Raw genomic sequence first — 21,788 nt, forward strand, 5'->3', positions numbered from 1 at the left:
ATATTGTGTCGTGCTTCCTACTATTAGAAGCTGGCGTAGTATATGCGGGTTGAGAACTAATTTACAATTATCTCGAATTTCGACAACAATTACCTATTGGCATATTTGTTCTAAAAGTTACCTGTGCTGCGACATAAATTACTTCCTGCTCTATATTATCTTGTGACAACACTCGTTCGTATAACAGCTTCTGGCTGCCAGCAGAAGTCAATGCAATACCAGACGAATGAATATTGTCGGGCTTGCGATTTCGTATTAAGAATAAATTCTTTCTTTTAAGTAACCAGACAAGACTTGCCTAAACTCTACGCCAAAACTGAGTAGAATAACGTCCGCGGAAACTAGGGCACTTCATAGGATTTATTCAATATCAAAATGCGCATTATGAACGAGCAATACATGGTACATTGCCTGTCATGAAATGCTCTTGACACCGAGAGATTTTAGCAGCATTTACTGTCCACAGTAGTTCGGCTCACTTGAGGGAAGGAGCATGAGTGACATGGCTAGTCAGGTTTGCTCGCTGACCAATAAATAGCTCTAGCCGCTTGGTGGGTTCACTGAGAGGTAAATATATGCGCATCAACATGACGATACAAGCTTAATGGCAGAGCACTGCGTGTCGATCGTCGTGCGCACAATTTCATCTTCTTCATGGTTAGTTGTGGGCAGGCAGGTGTAGGCAGAAACACCGAATGTTATAACTAAAATTTTGACGTTTCAGAAGCAGAGCTGGAACATTGTTTACAGGAGAACCTAGCTCACAATGAGCCCTTGTTGACCAATTTGACTTCAGAGCAGTCAGTGTTTCCGACAACTCTCGACTCCAATAGGACCCAGCCTAACGGGAAGCCAACTTTTCCTTCTAGAGGGGCACATATAACAGACAATCTTCAGGACAAATGTCATCAGCGTCGTGTGTCGCAATTAAAATTAATTAGACACTTATCGGCTTGTCCACAGCGACAAGGTTATCCAGGTTAGCCTTAGTTAAATTCTTGTTGATCAAGAAACGGGGTAAGCGCTCATGAAAGGAGAACCTCCCGCCATGCCAGAGTCCCCTCATTTTGGCCTGCGTCATGTGAACAACGATTGCAGGGGCTACAAGTGATACCGGAATTATGTCAATAGAAGCTATGCAATAAACTGTGCTTTGCAGCGGGCGCCCTCTTTCGAAAGCGCGACACAAGTGTGAGGATTGGTTCCTTGCACTGTTTTTCGATTTCGTCAGCAAACTGCCAAGTGGTTCAAGGTGCTCGGGGTGTCTCTACAATGTGATGCGCACCGACCATGCAAAATGCATCCGCGGAGTTCCAGAGTCAAAAACTGAATTCCTTAATAAACAACCATCAAGGTTTATTCATTCGTAATGAGAAGGAAAAGGGGAATTTAGGTGGAGAGGCGCTGCCAAAATGGTCCATCGAGAAACAGGCTGGTGTTCAATACACATAGGCCCTGGTGCGCTCCTGAACGTATCCTGGCCTGCTGTGGTACACGGAGCTCCGGGATCCGGTCACCACTGGGGCGTGGTGGTAGTCGGTCTGCTGGTACGGAAGGCTGCAGTGGAGAGCAGGTTATCATAAGCAAGGCTGTGGAAGCTATGATCTCCTCAGAATGCACTAAGCAAAAAATGTTGCTCATTAACAGCAATTGAGAGAAATTCGTTATGTAGCAGGTGCAATCTTGGCGGTCGACAGTTGTTCAGACTTACTGCGCTGCGGATGCGATAATATTAAGTGCAGCGATGGTCAAAGTCAAATGCGCTTTTCCATTACACTATTTTGCGCGCATGATGGAGAAATAAATTACGGTGAGATTAATAACGAACAGCGGGTGACTTTTTTCTCGTTCTTTAGTAGGCACCTATACAGCGCCAGACCACGCACACAGTGATTACGTATGCACTCCAGCCTCAGTGCGGTACAGAGTCTGCTTACCCGGTGAGTGGGTCGTGGTGGACGACGGAGGACTTTGGGTGGACCACCTTGCTGTTCTCGATGGTGTATCCGTATTCGTGGTGGGGCACGTGCACCAGTTCCTTGTGCTCGGCCACCACGGGCGCCCTCACCACGGTCTGGTGCACCACTGGTGCGTGCAACACCGGTGCGTGCACCAGAGCGGAGGGGACGCCGTAGGTGAATACGGCGCCGCAGTGCGCGCCGGCAACCAGAAGGCAAGTTACGACAAGGCTCTGTAAGCGAAAGAATGCCGCAGTGCCTAATTAGTTTGTAGGATAAGCATACCAGATTAATGTCAAATTGCAACCACCCCTAGGAGTAGTGTATAAAAAGCGAAATGTTCCTCGACGTTTTCTTTTCAACATTCCTGGAACCTGTGATGCAATAAAAACCTGTATTGCAAATACTGGAAGGCCCAGCCTAAAAAGTATTTGTGGCAAATTGCGAGTGGAGCCACTTTACCTGACTTCGCTCGCTGTCGCTAGATGGCTTTGATGCAAAATGGGAATGCTCTTTGAATTTGTGTTTACAGGGAGTGTTTGTGGTTGGTGCATACTTGAGGTTTCGATTTCGAAGCGAGCGTTCACTGGGTGTTTTGCTGTCGTGTTGTACTTGATGGCAAATCGCGCACGGTGCTCAGCTCAATTTCGGAGCCAGAATACTTATTTCGCGATACCTGTATGAAAAATACAGCGTATATCTTGTCGTCTTATATATTATTTTTTTTGAACTGAATCATTAAAATGTAAACTCTCGTCAAAGCGGAAGGAAGGAACAGTGAATCCAATGATAAATCCCGTTGCTGTTCCTTGCAGTCCAGCAATTGACATCGTTCTAGGCTGCGAACACAGCACGTCACACCTATCTGTCGAACAAAGTTATCTCATCGTGATTAACTTCGTACCAGAACCAGAAGACTTAAGCGAGGTGAATATATCAGTTGCATTAACGTCAGAAATTGGGTCGGCTGGTGCGTTTTCGTTGTTAACGAGCACAAGAAGGCGACGTATCAGGACGCTTGTGTTGGGCGGTCTTTTTGTGCCGTATTTGTGTGTTCATTAACAATCACTACATGAGAGCCTTAATTCTCGAATCTTCCGAAGAATGCTTGACGTCATGCAAAAAGAAATAATGTATGTTGTTGCGGAACTTACGAGGGACTTCATGGCGCACTGAAGGTGAATTTGGCTGCTTCTGGTTGCGGTGATAGCTGAAGCGGAGTGTGTCTTCGGCTGGCGTCAAGCTATACTTTTATACCCGATGAGCCTCCCTCCTGCTTATCGTTTCTCCTTTCGCCGCTCTCGGCCTCGAATACGGCACCGAGGGTTGACACCAGTGGCGTAAACAACAAGCATTTAATATCCCTCGTTAAGCCCTTAAACAACGACTCCAGGGCGTGAGAGAATGCCACTGGCGTTCACTTTCCACGAACACTGTAGATATCGACAGGGTACTGTCCTTGCAAAACTTGTTGTTTTTCCTGGTTTACAATGCTTCGTTGCCTCCTCTGAGTTTTTTTTCCCCGTCGAAATGAGTGTTATGAACTCGGCGGTGGAAAACTCGTAAAGTGCCATAAAACATCAGAAAATCTGGGTTTAACCGAACAGAGCACGCTCAGTCTAGAGCACAGCGAAACTTGGTTGTCTTGGTCATCGGCCATCCGGTTTCAAGCAGCGGAGCCTGTGCCGACGGTAACTTATCTTTCCGCGTGCGCCGGAGATGTCTTTCAGTTATGGGGCGGTGCGCTCCCGTTGGCCTTACTGGAGAGGCCGTACCCGCTTATTACTATGCTTACGTATGGCGCAAAAAAAAAGGCAATCGCCTTTCTTCTGCGGGTTAGGTGGTCAGAGCAAAGAAAAATGTGATTAACCTAAGCCGTGGCCATAAAGAACGTATTCGCAGTCTCTTACGTCCTCAAAAAAACGTGATGGCAAACTGTTTTATTTTGTAAGCACTTTTACTGCCTCGGTAGATGGGAAGCTTCAGCGAATAGTTAAAGCTGCTGAAACAGTTGCAACCTTGCTTTACAAAGTTTTCTTTACCACCACGTTTAATCGCTAACTATGCGCCACTCTATGTGACACCTCGTGAACAACACTCATCGTACTGTTTGTCTTCTAGAGAGGCAGTCATGAAGCCTGCGAGCTTTCAAATGCTTAGATAAACAGGTAGAAGATGAAGCCATACTCTTTGCAACGGGTAGGCGCTATTAGATGTCTGGCACTATTTAGAGAGATAATAACAAAAAAATAAAACAGAAAAAAGGACGATAATGGCACCTGCCAGGGTTAGTTTCCACTTTGGGGTTGGCCGTCTGTTTGCAACCAATTTCCAGCCAATTGCGAGAGGAGATTGTGTAATATAGCCTAATGTCATGCCAACTTCGCGCTCACAACGCACTCGTGTTTTGAACAGACTTTGTACTTTCTGAAAGAACCCCAAAGAGAGAAAAAAGGAGTAAAGTGCATTTACATCTAAATAACGTAGGGCTCAGTCATTACACAGGTATAAATAGGCACGTGAAACAAACAAAACCGTATTGTACTGCACATTACAGTTTGCGGTAATTCGAACAACACCAAGTTTTAGGACAATAGGGGTGGTAGCTGGCATTCAAGCAATTTCATTTTCTCTTGACAGTTGCTGCGAACATCGCGCATTACATTTCACACCGAAGATGTAATGTACCCATGTATACATCCTCGCACAGAAATGACTGCGACGTAATCGATGGTTCCTTGTTTGGTTTCAGCTTTTGGTGCTACAGTGCTCCCATTCCCTCGCGGAAATACGATATTATATCGTCCTTTGCGTCCCGTTCAGTGATGTTTAGTCCCAGGTCATCGCGCACTACCACTCCATGCACTGAAGAACGGTAGTGCGGTATTCCGGAGCGGGCGTTGGAAGGGCGCCGACGCCGCTTGTCTACTTTTTGCCCGAGGTACTATCGATAAGTCGCTACACGCCGCAACAGAAACAGACTGGTTCTTCGCGCCCATACAGTTACGTGCTCAGCCTTTGCGATATTGGATCTCGTGAGGCCGCTGCACACCAATGTCTGGAGGTTGCGTGCTTCGGTCTCATCATGGGCTGACGGTTTTTGTATACGGCGTTAAGCGTCATCAACCGGGTTACTTTGCCGGCTCACCCTTTGGTGCATTACGAAAGTGCAAAAACAAGAAATCCTCCGTCCCCACGTGGACGTTGGTATGTTCGGTCACAAAGATGAGTGGAGAGTTGAACTGCTACTGACGCAATAGGTGGCGCATTTCTGGCAAATAATATGCGACCGATCTAAGGCAATAGGTGTGCGGTGAACTTCCCCTGAAAAAGGCATCATCCCTCTGTGGGTAACTAATAAGAAAGGGCAGATCGTGTTGAATGTTTTTCTTCCTTGCATCGTACTCCTCCGTATCGATTGTTTACGCACACGATTCATTATTTGCGTTTACCGCAGGATTGCCTCTTCATTATTAATTTAAACAGCGCAATCAAGAAGACAACGGACAAGATAAAAGGAAGCCACAGTACAAGCGCTGACTCACAACTATGCCTAAGCCTTTACTTCAGCCCAGATAAAAAAGAAAAAGAAAAACATGACGAAAACGAAACAATCACGTGAAACAACCCCTGGGTTCACCTGCTGCACAAAAAGTCAGGGGTTGTTCCATGTGATTGTTTCGTTTTCGTCATGTTTTTTTTTTTTTATCTGGGCCTTGGAGTAAAGGCTTAGGAATAGTTGCGAGTCAGCGCTTGTACTGTAGCTTCCTTTTATCTTGTCAGTTGTCTTCTTGATCGCGCTGTTTAAATTAATAATGAACGTGTACCAACTCACCCAACAGAGTATCTTGGTAAGGATTGCCTCTGTTCTGTATTCTAATGTTTAGCCCTGGGACAGCTGAGACGCGGACTGAAGAGTTTTGTCGATATTGTGCTTGTGGTCGTTTGTTCCTTTTTTTTTTCAGGCAAAAAGACTGTTGCTTTGACCGCCAAGGCTTACAGGTTACTTTACCTCATGTCGTACGTCGGCCACTGAAGAAACGGCCAGATTTAGAGAACTAGGCTGAGGCTGAGAAATCACGCAGATAATTACAACTCAACTAGCGTGGTTCAGAATTTTCAAAGCCCCTGTTGGACATTTGCATCGTCATTGAACTTAAACGTTTTTCTTTATGCGTCATTATCACTGTTCTGCGCTTCCCGTGTCTACGGCCAGATGTATTTTTATAGGAATAGCTCTGAAATAGGGCGTTAAGTATGCGTATGCTGAAAATGGCTAAAAGAAGTGGTGTGTGAAGCCGACAATTACATGAGTTGAACACTGCTGCGACGTTCATGATTGTACATAACAATTTAATTACCCCGACTGGCTCTACATGTCAAGTATTTTGAAATAACGCTACACTGGCGGCAGCATGAAGAGACCACAATGTTGGGGTTCTCCAAAGCGGTATGGGTTAATGCGCCTTAATTTTTGTTGTCATGGTCGGCTAACGCTCGTTTCGAGTGTCAGCATGCCAGCTTCATTAGACAAAGCATGCAAGGCTTTTGTTCTCAAAACTGCGTCCGGATCCTTCTTATGTAAAAAATAACCTCGTACAAGTTATGTCTGACAGAAAAAAGAACCAGCTTTGATCGGAGTAATGTCATGGATCAAACAGAAGCTGATTATGCGTAAAAAACAATCTTGATGGTTTTTGCGATATTATGAATGTATAATTTCTGTGTAAGCATCTCAGACAGAAAAAAAAGAAAAAAAAAAAAAAAGAGATCTATAAGCCTTGGCTAACACCATGTGTAGTTACTAAACCTTTGGTGATGGGCATGATTCTCAAGAAGTTCCTAAGATACGCGATTCTGATGTTTTAAAGCATACAAAATCATACGGAAGAAATTTACAGAAGACAGAGCTGCTGGAGATAAATGTTACTGTAATCTCCTTTTTGCGACATCTAAGACAGATGTAATACGGAAAAAGTTAAACATGATACCAAGTGTAAGCAACGAAACCAAAGTTATAAAAAATTTCATTAAAATGAGGAATATTCAGGTGGAATATGTCTAATGCCTTTATTGACGTTTTGCAGAGTTGAAGATAATCGACTGTGATGTGAAGGCTTTCGACTAGATGAACTGCACCATAGACGAGACTTAAATATTGGTTCTTGTAGCAGAGGCTGAAATAGTGTCCGCATGCCTCGCATTAAATAAGAGTATAAGTTGTGATAAAAACGACCCTAACATTAAACGTGTCAAATATGTCCTGGACATAATAGCACCCTGTCTATCTAACCTTTGTCTAGCGAATGGTGTGCTTCCGACGTAAACGCAAACTGCAAAAGTAGAAGTTGTCTACAAATGAAATGTGAGAATAACCAGTTAGAAAATTATCACAAGTTGTTAATATTACCTGTTTTCTCTAAAGACTTAGAGAAATGTATTTATTGCGGATGAAAAACGTGTACAATAAACATGATATAGTAACATTTTCACAATTTATATTTTGGAAACATCAGTCTTAGAACTTGCTCTTTAAGAAAAAAAAGAAAACAATTATTTCCAGAGCCACTTAGTGAAAAATATAAGCAGATTTTCGGAAAGAATTTGACTACATTGACCCATCTTTCTACTAAGGATGGTTCATGGGTATGGTTTCTAAAGAAAATCTTCGTTGTTTTGGAGTAGGCACTTCGCGAGTCCATTGCAGTATACAGAAGTGGATGGTCACCGCTCAACTGTCGAAGCTATTACACCTGAGGCACTGCAAGGCAGCATCTTGGGCCCATTCTTTTTCAACGTATAGTACATGCATGGCGTAAGAGAAGCAGACAAATAAATTAAAGTGGCAATATGTGCAGAAAAGGCCCTTCTTGGTTCGTGCACACGAACATGCTCACAAAAGCAAACACAACACTTACAAAACTTGAAAAGTGGACAAGGTTTTGCACTCTAACGTTTAACACTTTTAAATCTGAGGCCATTATTTCCCGTCCAAGGAAAAGATGCGTAAAATGACAATAATACTGTTAATAATTTTAAAATATATGCAGTGATGTTCCTTAAAGTAATAAGTGTGTATTTAGTGAGAAAATAAAGCAGACGAACACATAAATTACGTACTGTAAAAACAATACTTCGTTCATTGCACAAGTTACTTCTCATTCCAAAGAAACAGCCCATATAGAACAAGCAGCACCGATATCTGGCACATGCACTCGTGCACAAACGGTCCTTGACACTACATGCTTGCACCGTCTTCCAAACTAGCTGAAACATTGTCAAAGCCACAAGAAGATCAATGGACGCACAGAAGAGATGTGCGCCTCTTTTGTATCCATTGTACGTAATCCTGGCTAGGATTCATATCTTTATGTTTACCTTTTTATTTTGTTACGGAGTGTTGAATTTGCTTTAAATCTGGTTTCTTGATCATGTACTGTTCTGGTAATAGTGCTGAAGTCCTAATATTGCCCGTAATATTGCCCCACAGCTTGTGTACCCTTTGTGGAGAGGGAGAGCTCACAAGCGACAACCTCAGCTTTTTCTTTCTGCTTCCCTCATCCTTTTGATGAAAAAAAAAAAAGCAATTATATTCAGGCTTATACTAATAAAGGCAATGTTGCTAAAATGCATGAAGGCTGAATGTTTTACTTTCACGAAAAAGAATATTGCAGCTGCAGCTTCATCAAATGCTAAGCAATAAGATAAACACGTGAGCAAGGCATTGCATCCCTGCTGCGTAATCATCACCGAACTGTTCTCGAGCAAACAGTCACTAATTACAAGGAATGCATGTTATATAAATACGGCCTTGTGAACCGCCAAAGTTCCTTGCGAGTTGGCAAAACCGCAAGACGTAATAGTCACAAGAGTCACACCAAACACTGGCATGCCATCTTCCCGAGCAACAGACCTGTATTATTTTTGATTACATTTACATAGTCAGCCGTTGAATTTGTACGTAGACTAGTGTGGCGGGAGCAGAAGGGCGCCACATGCATGTGGTGAATACACAGAATAGGTGATGTGCGCGCTAGAGATTACATTTAGAGCTTTCCTGTGAAAATGAGATTTTTGAATTCTGCCTCATAAAGAAAAGGTAAAAAAGAAACTTCTTGAATGGCCTTCGCCGGTGAGTCAAACACGCGCTTGATGGTAATTCCCCCCGAGTAGAGTAGACTTGAAGTAAGAGCAATTTCTCATTCGCTCGCACCCAAGTTGGCATAGGGCGTCTGGATGAGATAAACATCACTCCCACCTAAATTTATTAATGATTTTGGCCTTGCCTTGTCATCGGCGAGACTTCCATGCTAACTTCTCATCTGAGTAGTGATTAATTTACCTGCAGACCCCTCTCCCTCACCTACTTTCTCGATGACTGTGTAGGTCTTCACGGGGTTACTGTGGAGCACCAGTCGTAGGTGTATCAGGCTTCCAGAATTGAATTTTGCGTTCCCGGCTTGCGCCCTGGGCACGTGTCAGTCGACTTGATTTTCTTTTTCTTCACATTCCGCCGCGTGGGTGCTACAACTGGATGATACCTATGTCAAAAGCTATATTTCTTCAAGCTGTTGTCAATGTAGATGTCTTCACTCTCCACTGGCATTTATTTTGTTGGTTGGTTGGTTGGTTTGTGGAGTTTAACGTCCCAAAGCGACTAAGGCTATGAGAGACGCCGTAGTGGAGGACTCCGGAAATTTCGACCACCTGGGGTTCTTTAACGTGCACTGACATCGCACAGCACACGGACGCCACTCCGTTTCGCCTCCATCGAAACGGAGCCACCGAGGTCGGGTTCGAACCCGGGTACTCCGGCACAGTAGTCGGGCGTCTTACCACTGCACCACCCCGGCGGGGTCATTTATTTTTATTTTGTATTCGCGGCGTTATGTTACCAGCTTTATAGCCCATCAAAACCACCTGGCATTACTTTGAATATGTTAATATCTTTAAAATATCTGGGCTGCCCCCCCCCCCCAATTCCGCGGCTAACGGCAAATATGTTTAAACTACAAAGTTTCTGGACTTTTCAAGAAAGCGGCATCATGCTTGAAGGTGCCACAGCGCGGGACAGCGCAGTCTACTCTGTTTCCTGCTTGGTTTATTAGGTTTTGGTTTGATTAATAGGGTTCAATATCTCAAGGAAACTTTCGATATAAGGACGTCGTTGAGAAGGGCTCCAGAAATTTCGACTGCTTGTGATTGTTTAACGTGCATTGACATCGCGTAGTTCTCGACTACCTTGCTTTTCTCCTCCATCGAAAAACGCAGCCTGGGATTTGATTCCGTGTTAAGCAGTTGAGCGTCTTATCCGTTTAGGCATCACAACGGCCATTGTCTGATTGGTTCGCTGGTATATTCACACATTGTTTTGTTGTAGAAAATACCTTCATTTACAAGAGCTCCTTCTTACGTGTGCACATCAACGAAGTTGAAGACACCCTAAGCGTCAGAGCGTCCGTTTTCTGGTGCCAGCAGCACAGGGAAATAATGATAACAAGATGTTCCTACAATGTTGTGTAACACTTGCATCCAGCCTTGGTATATTTCAGAGATGGTAATTTGCCTGAACCTGATGGGCATACGTAAATATGCCGCACTACTCGGTGCCCACTAGTGGGTACATTCCAAGCAAGAATAGACCGCAAAAACATATAAGGTTCGTTCGGTCGAATAGGCTTCGCTGTACACTAGTTAGGCATTGAGAGGACGGGGTCAAAAACGTGTCAGAAAAAAATGTGCACGGGATTTCACGCCAAAACTGTGACGCAACTGCTTTCGTTTTGTTCAGCTGAGCAACTTTCTGCTAGTAAAGTTGGAGAATATTTTGGGATAGAGATTCGAAGAGACGACGTCTGTACCTCCAATCGTTTGTCGCTAGTTGAAACTGTAGGCGTTCATCGAGGAATGAGAGAGATTCTGCGTCTTTCACATCCCTAAAAAACAAACCAAATGAAGGTGCCTAACCCTTCTAAACTTTGTGCTAGCCTCTCACTGCCAAACCGCCAAGCAAAACAAAATCATATGGCGCGACGGACCAGGACACAGGAGACACACAGATGACAGGATAGTTTTTGTGAATCATGTTCCAACTAGCCAATACAAGAGCTCTAAATGTCAAACCGTGCCAAAGAGTTCCTTCTCACATCTTAACCGGTTTAAACTGAGTTAAACCCAGCTAGGTTTACGCGCTAGCGTAGATAACTCGGTCTCCGAAAGCGTACCCTTGCCAAGACCTGACATCGCTTCAACAGTTGGCAAACGTGTCAGAAAATCACGCATCCTACCGCATCAACACTTAGGCGCTGAGTAAGTGTCTCAGGATATATTTTATACTTGGCTGGGTTGTACTAAATATATATAAGCTCTGCCTTGAAGGATCTTGCGTGACAGTGCTGATGGTTCCCGCTTGTGGCTCTCCTTGTGGTTGTTCCTCCCCAACATACACTTTTTAACTTTAATGATTAAGAAAACAGCTCAATCATTGGCCGAATATTGGTACTGTGTCGGTACTGTACGGGCCAACATAGGACCAATGCATTGCCAAAATGGTAGCAATATTGAACCAGTAGTAATTCTCCAGTTTATGCCTCTATTTCCTCACGCATCACCTTAGCCTACAATAATGACCTACAGCATGGATATTAAAGAGCCCTCGATATAGGCACAAAGCCCCGATTTAACGTATAGCCTTACGAACATGCCTGCGTGGCCTGTAGCGCAGCTGGTCTGACTCGGGATCCAATGGTTCTATAGGGTTCCATTTCCATCTCATCCTCCCATCTCAAGGCCAAGTTGTCAGCTCTTGTCAACACGATCATTTCATGTGATGTGTTGATGCAGCACAGCCCGTCGACCAGTCAGTGCACAGTAATCTCAGTTGCCAACTAACACCTGCCAGATTCTACCCCGTTTTCGCTCAGAAAGCGGATAACGCGCCAACGCCGGCGCCGGATTTTCAAGAGAACCGGGACTCTAAATCTCGCATCATAATTGTATAGTATGTCTGCTTTATTAACTACCTCAGACGACGAGGAATGCTCAGTTGCTCTGAATGGAGTGCGCAGAAAAGGCGAACTCATTATTTTCGGTTTCTACCAAAGCGCACCGAAAAGATAGTGCCAGGCAATCTTTTATAAATTATTTCCTTTAGACTGGACTGAAAAATAGCAGCCGCTGAGCACACCTTACCCGACCTTCAGGTTTAGTCAATCACGTACTGTGCGAAAAATATTCTTCGGCGATGTAACTAATCAGGCATTTTCTCAAAAACGCGTCGCCTATCCATCGCTCCCAGGCTTTACAGGCCTGGCAACGATGTTCTTCCTTACTTCTCAATTATTCATTTCACTTCGACGAGAAAAACAAGTTAACCGGAGTATAGGTCCACTTAAACCGATTAAATAATATGTGCGAAATGACTGTTTGGGATGGTATTGCTAGGCGTTGATAATTGAGAAATTGGCACAGCCATGTCACTGCAGGTAAAAGTCTCCAGGTAGTGGAAAATATTCCGAAACCTTCCACTAATATACCTCTTGCACTTCAAATTTTTTCTCTTCCCATACGGCGCGGTTTACGTGTCCAGCAGAAAGTCTGAAATCTGAAAGATATGGCACCTTTTCTTTCCTATGCACTATGCACCAATTTGCAATTTATGTACTGTTTTCAAGGCGCCCGTGTGCTTTGTGATATCAGTGCACGATAAAGAACCCCTGGGGGGGGGGGGGGTGATTTTCCGGCGTTTTAGTACTGCGTCTCTCATAGGCTGAGTAAGTGGCTTTAAAAAACCGCAGTGTCAGCCTTACTTCACGCTGCACACTTGCATGAAGTGGATGTAGTACAAGCTTTGGAGGATTTTCTACAATTTAAACCCTCGGTTTAGTGGGTTCAGAAGAAATGCCTGCTTGGTTCGCTCGAGCTCGAAAACCACCGACCAAGAAGCGCAAGTTTATCGTGAAATAAAATAAAATCAAGCAAACTGAACTTGGCGGGTTTGTACGGACTCATGCTTAATATAAGAAGAAAACAAGGGCCCCATCAGAGATAACTTTAGCATTTTTGTGCTTCGCCGAGACCTGGTTTCCTCGTGCTTAAAAAAAAATGGCCGTGGCTTAGCTCAGCTAGGCCAGGATATACGTAGCGAAAGCATGTGCGCCTAGAGCTGGGTTGCTTACTCCTCTCCAATGCAATGTAATCCCATTCAATCCAGTATAATCCAATCCAGTCCAATCAAGTACAGTTCATTCCAGTCAACTACAATCCAATCAAATCCTGTCCAATTCAATCCAAACCAGTCCAATCCTGTCCAATTCTGAGTAGATGCTCGCCGGAAATGCGCCGCTGACTTGACTATCATCATCACCACTATCATCCTCACGATAGAGAAGGAGAATTAAGATGCGCTACTCACGATTACGGGCGGAACGTAGTAAGACGCGTTATCCATCAACCGGACTGGCTGCCATTGTTGATGTGTTGTTTTTCCCTGCCACCGTTTTAGTGAAGTTTTGCTAAGACGTATTCTAGTTGTGTGGTGTTGTGGTGTATGTTTCAATTAGACTTTTCAGCTGCAGGCTGATTACTTTGTAAATAATGCATATAGCTCTTTCCTGCATTTAAAGGCATGTAATAAATACCGTGCTGAAAAAAATATCGCAGGTGTGGACAGTTGGTAAAGCGCTGTACTAGGGATCCGAGGAATGCAGGTTCGATTCGCGGTACAGACGCTTTTTTTTTCATGTGGAGACCGGCCCAGTGGTGTCAAGTCATGCCAGATGGCGCTGCGAGCGTGAGGCGTCCGCCATCTGCTGTGGTTGCTAGGCAACGGCTCTGGTCGTATATACGCTAGATGGCGAGGAGGTGGTTGCTAGGCAGCGGCGCTAAAAGCGGTGCAACCACGGTGAAAATTGGTGCCACGGTGAAATCGCTGCATCGCGGCTAGTGAAGCATTCGCTTAAAAAAAAAAAGAAAACTATTCTATGTAGGCTGCTCGCTGGAATTCTCCGTGATGCCGCTACAGTCGACAAATTCCCTAACCTTCTCAACGCCGTGAAAATCGATAACAGCTTTGCTTTGTAGCTGTACCATAGCGCTTGATTGGATGATAAAGAGTAATTACTCCGTCATTTGTGTCGTTGCGTGGGGTTCACAGAGGCAACAATGAAACCGCTAAGCAGAAGGCTCCGGAGATTTTCAGTGCGTTAGCATTCATTATTACCGTAGTGAAGGCGAAAACGGTCCGGCATTTGCATGAAGCCTCCGACTACCAGCCACACAGGTGGCGTTTAGGAAATTTCTCTCCTTCCAATTCGCTCTCCTGCACACTTTTACGTGCAGTGACATCGCCGTGTCAATTTTGAAGCGAGAGTCGGACTAAGAGTGACTCAGCAAAGGTGAAAATGATTAAGGACTTCTGAGCAAAAGTGAATAAAAGAAGCCATTGCTAATAGAAACGAAATAATATAATCAGGAATAGAACACATTTTAAGAACTGGGAAAAAACCCTGGCGGCTGTTCGTGCTACTTTTCGCGCCAGGGTTTTTTCCCAGTTCTTAAAAGATGTTAGACAAACTAGCCCGGCAACATCCTTTATTGAAAAGGAATAGAACATTATTGTAATTGGAATAGCCCATGGCATTTCTATCGCAACTGTGAAATTGACCACCTCTGCATATTTTTTTACTACTTATTGACAGGCCTTGACTGGTTCAACATAAGTAGAGTAAGGGCGAGTCATTCGAGCTGCGACCGTTAGTTCTGCAGAGAGTGGTGACACGTCGTCCTTGGCAAATTGCTGAGGCGCTGGGAACCAAGACACCGTCTCCATTTTATCGTCTCGGAATGGAGCGGAGTGTAGCATTTGTGTAGTCATAAATGTCGAGCTATGCCGCGCGAATCTAATTAATGGACGCCGAGGCAGACCGTTCGCCCCACTTTTTATCGCCCATATCTGCACATGCCACCAAGAAACCAATATTTACTGCTCGCGTGCGCCAGACGCTGCGTGATCTCCTGCGTATCGTATCAGGGCAAGAACGCCGTTCTTTTGCACAGTGCTCGTAACCCTCGCTGACAAGGTCGATTTTTTATTCAGCGGCTTCGAAGAAGCGCGCACATCGCAGGAGGGGCCCTAATAGAAGGTCGAATTTTCCTCCTTTAAATACTTGCAAAATGCGACGATGTTTTCTACAACAGAGCATGTCCTCTGCAACTATCCGTCACGCAACACAAAGCCGAGACCGCGAAAGGATTTGTTTAGTAAATATGAATGTTTTTATATTAGGGGTCTGAACTGAATGTATTGCCTTAAGAGGCAAGATTGTGATGTCCCCTTTTGCGGAGCTCATCACATTTTAACACACAATCTTCATCAGAGACGACACAATTTCGCCACCCGTGCTGCACCCACCTCATGACGTTACAGAATCGCAAAGGGGTGTGCTTTCACACATTCACCTCAAGGCTATCAGACATTGGACTATTTCTCTAAAGCAAGAAAACATATTGTTAGGGGGGGGGGGGGGTTCAGGTGCTCTGACACGGCGACATGATAGAAATAGGGCAACGGGATTTCATGATATATGTTTTATTGGCCAACGAGTCTACAGCGCGAGAGCTTCGCGCCGCGTCACTGCCGCCTTCGTAGTCTTCGTATTCGTAGCAGTATAAAGGACGCACGAAATAGACCTCTCCTCGGGTACGTCACGCGATGCGAGTGACGTCACGGTGGTGACGTTTCCGGTTTGCGCTGCAGACGCCGATGGGCAAAACAGTCGCCTGAATGCATGCGTTCGCTTAGAGATTCGCTGCGCGAGCAACAATAATCTTCACTGCGGGCATTGGGATCTTTGCCTCGACCCTGAATCGTAATGCCTACGAGCTGCTGTGCAGTGGGATGCACCAACCGTGCCAAGAAAGGCTCTGGTATACGCTTTTTTTGTTTTCCACGGGACGAAAATCTGAAAGTGTGTGTGCACGCACTGCGCCGAGATAAATGGAAGCCCACAGACTGGATCTGCGGAACTTGCCCATGCTGATTTGTTCTAGAGTTCAGCTAGTGTATCATTCACTGGACTTATACACTATCTGGTGATTTACATAAAACTGTTTGACTGCAGTTTGTTTTGTACCCATAGAAGTAGGGGCTTTGAGAAGGCAAGCCGTACCTCATTATTTACCTTCTTCGTTAACATTTTTTCATGTTTCCTCAAAAAGGGTGCTCAACTGAACCTCTGTTGAGCTCATATATATGCAGCTCATCTCAATGGTAAGCAGCAACTAATAAGGTATGTTTTCAGAGAGTTTAAGCTAAAACTAAGGTAATAAAGATCAAGTAGTGAGAGGGAACAAAAAAATTGTTACGTACTTTCACGGAACTGGTTGTTCCACTCACAAAGCTGTGAACTAGACCGAATGAGTCCAGATGAAACGAGCATTTCCACTTTGAAGAGTAAATAAGCTACATGCGTGGCTAAACTAAAAGATAAATATTTATTACTGTTAAATGTCAAGCATTACAAGAGCGTGCACACTTTGAAACTTGTAGATTACCATTCGAGCTATTGCAGCAACTAAAGTGCCAGAACCTCTAGAAAACGTTCAGCGTGCACAGGGATGGTAGAAGGTAATAAACATTTTAATTGTTGCAAACTGGTAGCATAGTACGACTTACAAGTGTAAAGGCTTGACTTGCAAGCGTAAAGGCTAGATAGGCAGGGTCTGAAGTGCTCAGGCGGCACATGGGTTGTGAGGCACGTTGCATAACACGGATCCGGAGCATTTTGGCCACCTAAGACCTGACACTGCACGACACAAGAGCACGCTTTCAACTTTGGCACTATCGATAAGTGGCCGCCGCTGCAACCGCGGCCGGGATCGAACCAGCGACGTCGAAAACCTTATAACTCGATCAAAAAATACGAGATCCTATGCTCTGCGTATCGCAGGCTGATTTCACGCGTGAAGGATATATTCTGGCGGGACGATTTCCGTGTACTGCACTTCCAATCTGCCGCATCCATTCATATTCCTGCCTATCAAAGTAACCTGTTAAAACGCTATTGCTCGACGTCATACCGAACACAGCTTACCCGGCCATGCATGTGCAGTGAGCTGCCTGTACGATTCCGTCCTTGTGCAAGCTTCATATAACTTGCCGGTGGTCCTCTGCGACGGCGCCACTTTAGCTTTTAAAAAGCGGCACTTTAAGCCAGCGTCGGCAATGAAAACTTGGCGCACATGCCCTTCCGCTGCAAGAACGTAAGCCTTCAACGAGCGATATGACTTAAGCTATCCGTGGCGTAGCTAGGGCCGGGCGTCTGAACAAGATACACGCATATGTCACCAAAACGAACATTCGGCCACAATTTGGGGTCATTTTTCCCGTCCTTCAAAAGGAAGGGGTCGGGGTATTGGTCCCCGTCAACTAACTTTTCAACATACCGCCGGCGAGCGATTTCAGGCAATAACGTCGCGTACTCAGGCAGCTCCATCGGTTTGGAATACACAGGAACGCATTGGAGGCTAGTCGAGACAAGGAATGGGCCTTGGTCGAGACCACGGCGTAAGAAATAATCGAGACACAAGCGCGCGCCGCTGCATTCAGTACGGCCACGGCTGAGAAAAACGACAGATTTTGCCCATCGCCGCTGCATCGAAGAGCGCTGCAGTCGCCGCACGTGCGTTCCGTGACGTCACGTTGTTTACTCGAGGGAGAGGTCTATTCGCGTCCAGTAACACCACGAATTCAGGGCAATGAGTCTGTCCGTCCGAAGTCGCCTTCGTTCTTCTGTTATGGCATGCTCAGGCCATTCTACCAGAGCAGCAAATGTCAAGCCTATCGGCGAAAATCATCTCCTCAACAGCATAGTTGAAAAACGTTCCGAGAGAACTACAGAATCTGAGTGAAGGAATGCGAAAGCCTGAGCGTTGCTGCATACACAACACAACAAGCGTTCCGGTGAACGCATCAAAGTTCGCCGGCGTTCTATAATTGGTTTACAGGAAAGGAAACGCGAAGTATGTCATTCGCGGAATCTCGCTGACACATCTGGCGGACAAATCTCGCCAACGCGAGATTTTCACCATGAACCGAGAAAGGCTTTCGCCATAATAATTGGTTCACAGCATGGAGGAAGGAAAGAACTTAGGAGATGTCCTGACGTAATTATTTTGAAGCCGGCGCGGCCGCGCCGCGACCAGAGGCTGCAACGTCTCTCCTCCTTCATTACCCTCTGCATTTTCTTTCTCCGCGACTCTCACGTACCTAGGGCCCATAGCAACGCTGTTGCTAGTGGCCCGAGTTTTCATAGCAACAGCGTCGCCGTTGCTAATGGCCCGATTTGGCTAACCCTAAATTTTAACGTCACTTCCGCCACACTTTATCCAATGCATTGGGAATGGCAAGGGCCTCTTCTAAGTTGTTTTCTTCCTCCATGGTTCACAGGAAGGTAAAAGCGCAGTATCTGTCGTAATTGTTTTTGTAGACAAAAGTCATTTTTTGCTACCCCCGAGTCATCGCGCTTGCGACCGGAGTTTAGCGTAATGAGGCTAAAGCTTTCGTTTAAATGATCGCCTTGCTCAAAAACAGCCGTTTCACCTATGTGTACTCTCTTTCATTTCATCTCTGAAAGCCATCTGACCTCAAGGCAAAAGCTATTGAACGTCTTACTGATAACCTAATTTATTACGGCAGTATTTTCTCTCCGGAGATCAACCCCTCATTTGTATGTTGGTTTAGGCAGCATTTGGAGCGGAATTAGACATTTCGGAGGCTGTGTCGGACACACTGTTGGCAGATTATCAGTCTTTGATACTTTGTGCGTGGACTTGGAGGCGAGGTCGAGGCGGAGTTATGTTTCTTAAATTCTTATATGTGCGTTAACCTGGTACAAAAACAACTATCAGTTCACAGCTGATAGACTTCACGGCAACGCATAAAAATCTGATGAGTGGTGCCAGAATAGTTGTCCGATTCGTGGTGAACAGCAGGAGAGGGAATGTGGCCATTAGAGGTAAATAAAATGCTTGGGAAGTATGCAATTAGACGGCTCGACAGCGCAAAATAGTTTATTGCGTTGTAACCTGCGGTTTTATTATGAATGTGAAAAACAAGACGGGCGCCTCGCTAGACGCTGACGAAGAAGACGCTGTCTGTCGCATTGCTATCGCGTAGAGCCTCTGTGGTCTGGATCGCCCCGGCGCCCTCGCCGAACCTCGACGTCGTAAATTCTTCATTGTATTTTTCCTTTCCTTGTATTAAAGGAAAAATAAAGTATTGTTACTATTATTATTATTATTATTATTATTATTATTATTATTATTATTATTATTATTATTATTATTATTATAACTCCTATGGCCGAATACTGACACCCACCGGCCTGCCCGATGACCCCGCCGGACCTCTTCTCCGTTATCCTGCGCCAGCTAGACCCCGTGCTATTCAGTGGGCTTGAAGGCATTGACTGTGACTACTGGCTTGCTTCATACGAGCGAGTATACAACAAGCGGGGCAACGCCACGAAGTTAATGAACGTCGTCTTTTATTTGACCGGAGTTGAGACCTTGTGGTATCGTAATCACGAAGCCCATATCATGAGTCGGGGCTCGTTCAAGGCGAATATTACAACCGTGTTTGGTCGTCCTGCTGTACGCAAGCTCCGCGTCAAACAACGCCTTCGCGACCGATGACAGCGACTCGCGAGACATGCACAAACTATATTGAAGATGTGGTCCATCTATGCAGTCGTGTCAAAGCCCAGATGTTCGAGGTAGACAAGATCAAACACATCATGAAGGGCATTGAAAATAACGCCTTTCAGATCTTACTGTCACGGGATCTGACAACTGTTGCCCACGTTGTCAGCTTTTGAAAGAGCTACTAGAGCTACCTTGAGTTGCGCAAGCAGCGCCTCCTAATTCAACAGCTTCCCGCGCCTCTGGAATCACTTTCTGGCCTCTCCGCTACATCTGATAGCTCATCGCTGCTGCAGCAGCTTTAGGGAGGAAGTTGCTCGCCAGGTATCGCTACTGCCCACAAACAGCCAGCTGACCCGAATTTTGGCGTCCCTTCTACAGGTCATCGCCAACCGCATGGCGCAGGCCCTTCCCTCAATACCTCCGCCAGCGCCCTTGCTTCCGCCCGCACTAGCCGTTGAGCCCCTCGCATACGCCGACGTCCCTGTCGCTCCACCAATGACATGCGCCCGCGCTCCTGTCGCACCCCTGACGTACGCTGCCTGAACGAGGCTACCTAGCCACACCTTGGTGTATGCTGCGGCTCCAGGGTGTGCACAGGAATTCCTTCAGGCACAGCAGACTTTTGTTCTACCTAGTTCGCAGCTCCGCGACTCTTGGCTAACACGCGATAACCGTCCCACCTGCTATTCATGTTGATTTTTTTGGCCATATTGCCCAGTACTGCCGAAACCATGCTCCCGACGATTCTATGCATCTCGAACGTCACAATTGATTTTCCCTCTGGATCTTATAGAGGGAAATATGTTGAAGATGATGGGTTGTAGGATGCTTGACGTCTTTCGGGTTCGATGTTGCTCAATCACATTACTCGAGGACACTTCCGGAAAGGTTAACTATTTATTAACATTTAATAAATCAAAGAGAAAGATACAAGCAAGGAGAAACATATTTGCAATTGACTGAATCGTAGTTTTACCTGACGAAACCAGCCTTTGGTTCCACCAAAACATCTTCTTTTAAGCCTTATGTCCCCACCCTCGGTGGGAACAACAACCAATTGGGAAAATTCACACAGTCACCCAATAAATCATTAGGTAAAGGGCAACATTAGAAATCACGAATTGGGGAAAGTAGAACACTGCCAATGAAGGATAAGGGAAAGAAGGCAAGACATTTCAAATAACACTGTACAAGCGTATACACTTTCCACTATCGAAATAGAGGATTCTGCCCTTCTCCCAGAAACTTGGCAATCACTCGCTTCCCCACGGGTGCATCTTTTCCCAGCCTCAGAGTTAATCCATAAACACCGTTTCGCGGAAAGGCAACATAATGGGCCCATCTACTGAGACGTCGTCGCTCGCAAACAGACAGGTACATCTGTACACGGACGAACATGAGGGGTCATTCTTCACGCCCGCTGCCACCCTCTCATTGAGAGCGCTTTCTGAAGCTAGGCTGCAGATACTGGAAAATAGGGTTAAAATGCCCCGTCGCCGCTCTAGCGGATCAGCTTATCCGGGAAGAAAGGGGTTCTGCGCGTCGTCTACGCTACGAGAGGTTGACCCCTTGATCCCTCCCGTATTCTCGGTATCCCGCCCGTTCTCAAACTGCGCGGATGCTTCTCAGTAGAGACTGTGACTCTGGCCCCCTTCTCCGCTACTTATTCAGAGGGCAAGAAAACACTGAATAGTTCTTTTTCTTTTTCCGGGAGCACAGGCGCGGCAAACAAGCCCAACGTCGAAACTTCACTGTCACCTTTCTGTCAGCCCCGGAATCTGTACGCAGCCGCCAATCCATTTTCAAGTTCTGTCGCGAATGACCGTGCCACCTTTTCTCCTCACCGCTCAACTTCGCCGCGTCGCCGCTCCCTACCTCCTCTGCGACGGTATCCCAATTTTTCTTAAGAGGAAAACTGATTGCTGCAGTTCCTGAGGTGAGAACTGCGAAACGAGCAAACTGTAAAAGGCCTCACTTATCTCCGACAAACCTTCTTGAAGTTTCTGCTGAGGGCGTTGTAATACTGACTCTGGTCGACGCCGGAGCTTCTGTTTCTGCCATGGCGGCAAGTTTTTGCCGTTCATTGCGCAAAGATCGACACTTATCTCAGGATTGTCGCTACGCACG

The 21,788-nt window shown here is 45.6% G+C and overlaps 1 protein-coding gene across 1 annotated transcript; it reads right to left on the bottom strand.

Moving 5' to 3' along the window:
* Nucleotides 1-1,363: 1,363 nt before the first annotated feature.
* Nucleotides 1,364-21,694, bottom strand: LOC146188050 (uncharacterized). Its single transcript, XM_084603071.1, has 3 exons — nucleotides 21,420-21,694; nucleotides 1,938-2,191; nucleotides 1,364-1,557 (listed from the first exon to the last, which is right to left on the bottom strand). The coding sequence occupies exons 1-3, from the start codon at nucleotides 21,459-21,461 to the stop codon at nucleotides 1,440-1,442; spliced, it is 414 nt and encodes a 137-aa protein (XP_084459197.1). The 5' UTR covers nucleotides 21,462-21,694; the 3' UTR covers nucleotides 1,364-1,439.
* Nucleotides 21,695-21,788: the final 94 nt, after the last annotated feature.

The sequence above is a fragment of the Amblyomma maculatum genome, chromosome 5 (genome assembly GCF_055883805.1).
Source record: "Amblyomma maculatum isolate TAMU_Amacu chromosome 5, ASM5588380v1, whole genome shotgun sequence".
Taxonomy (NCBI): Eukaryota; Metazoa; Arthropoda; class Arachnida; order Ixodida; family Ixodidae; genus Amblyomma; species Amblyomma maculatum.

Coding starts and splice junctions, on each gene's coding strand:
- LOC146188050 (XM_084603071.1), bottom strand. CDS start 21,461: ATGGATTGGCGGCTGCGTACAGATTCCGGGGCTGACAGAAAG. Junction 2,192..21,419: donor ATTCCGGGGCTGACAGAAAG/GTGACAGTGAAG, acceptor TTTCGCTTACAG/AGCCTTGTCGTAACTTGCCT. Junction 1,558..1,937: donor CACCACGACCCACTCACCGG/GTAAGCAGACTC, acceptor TCTCCACTGCAG/CCTTCCGTACCAGCAGACCG.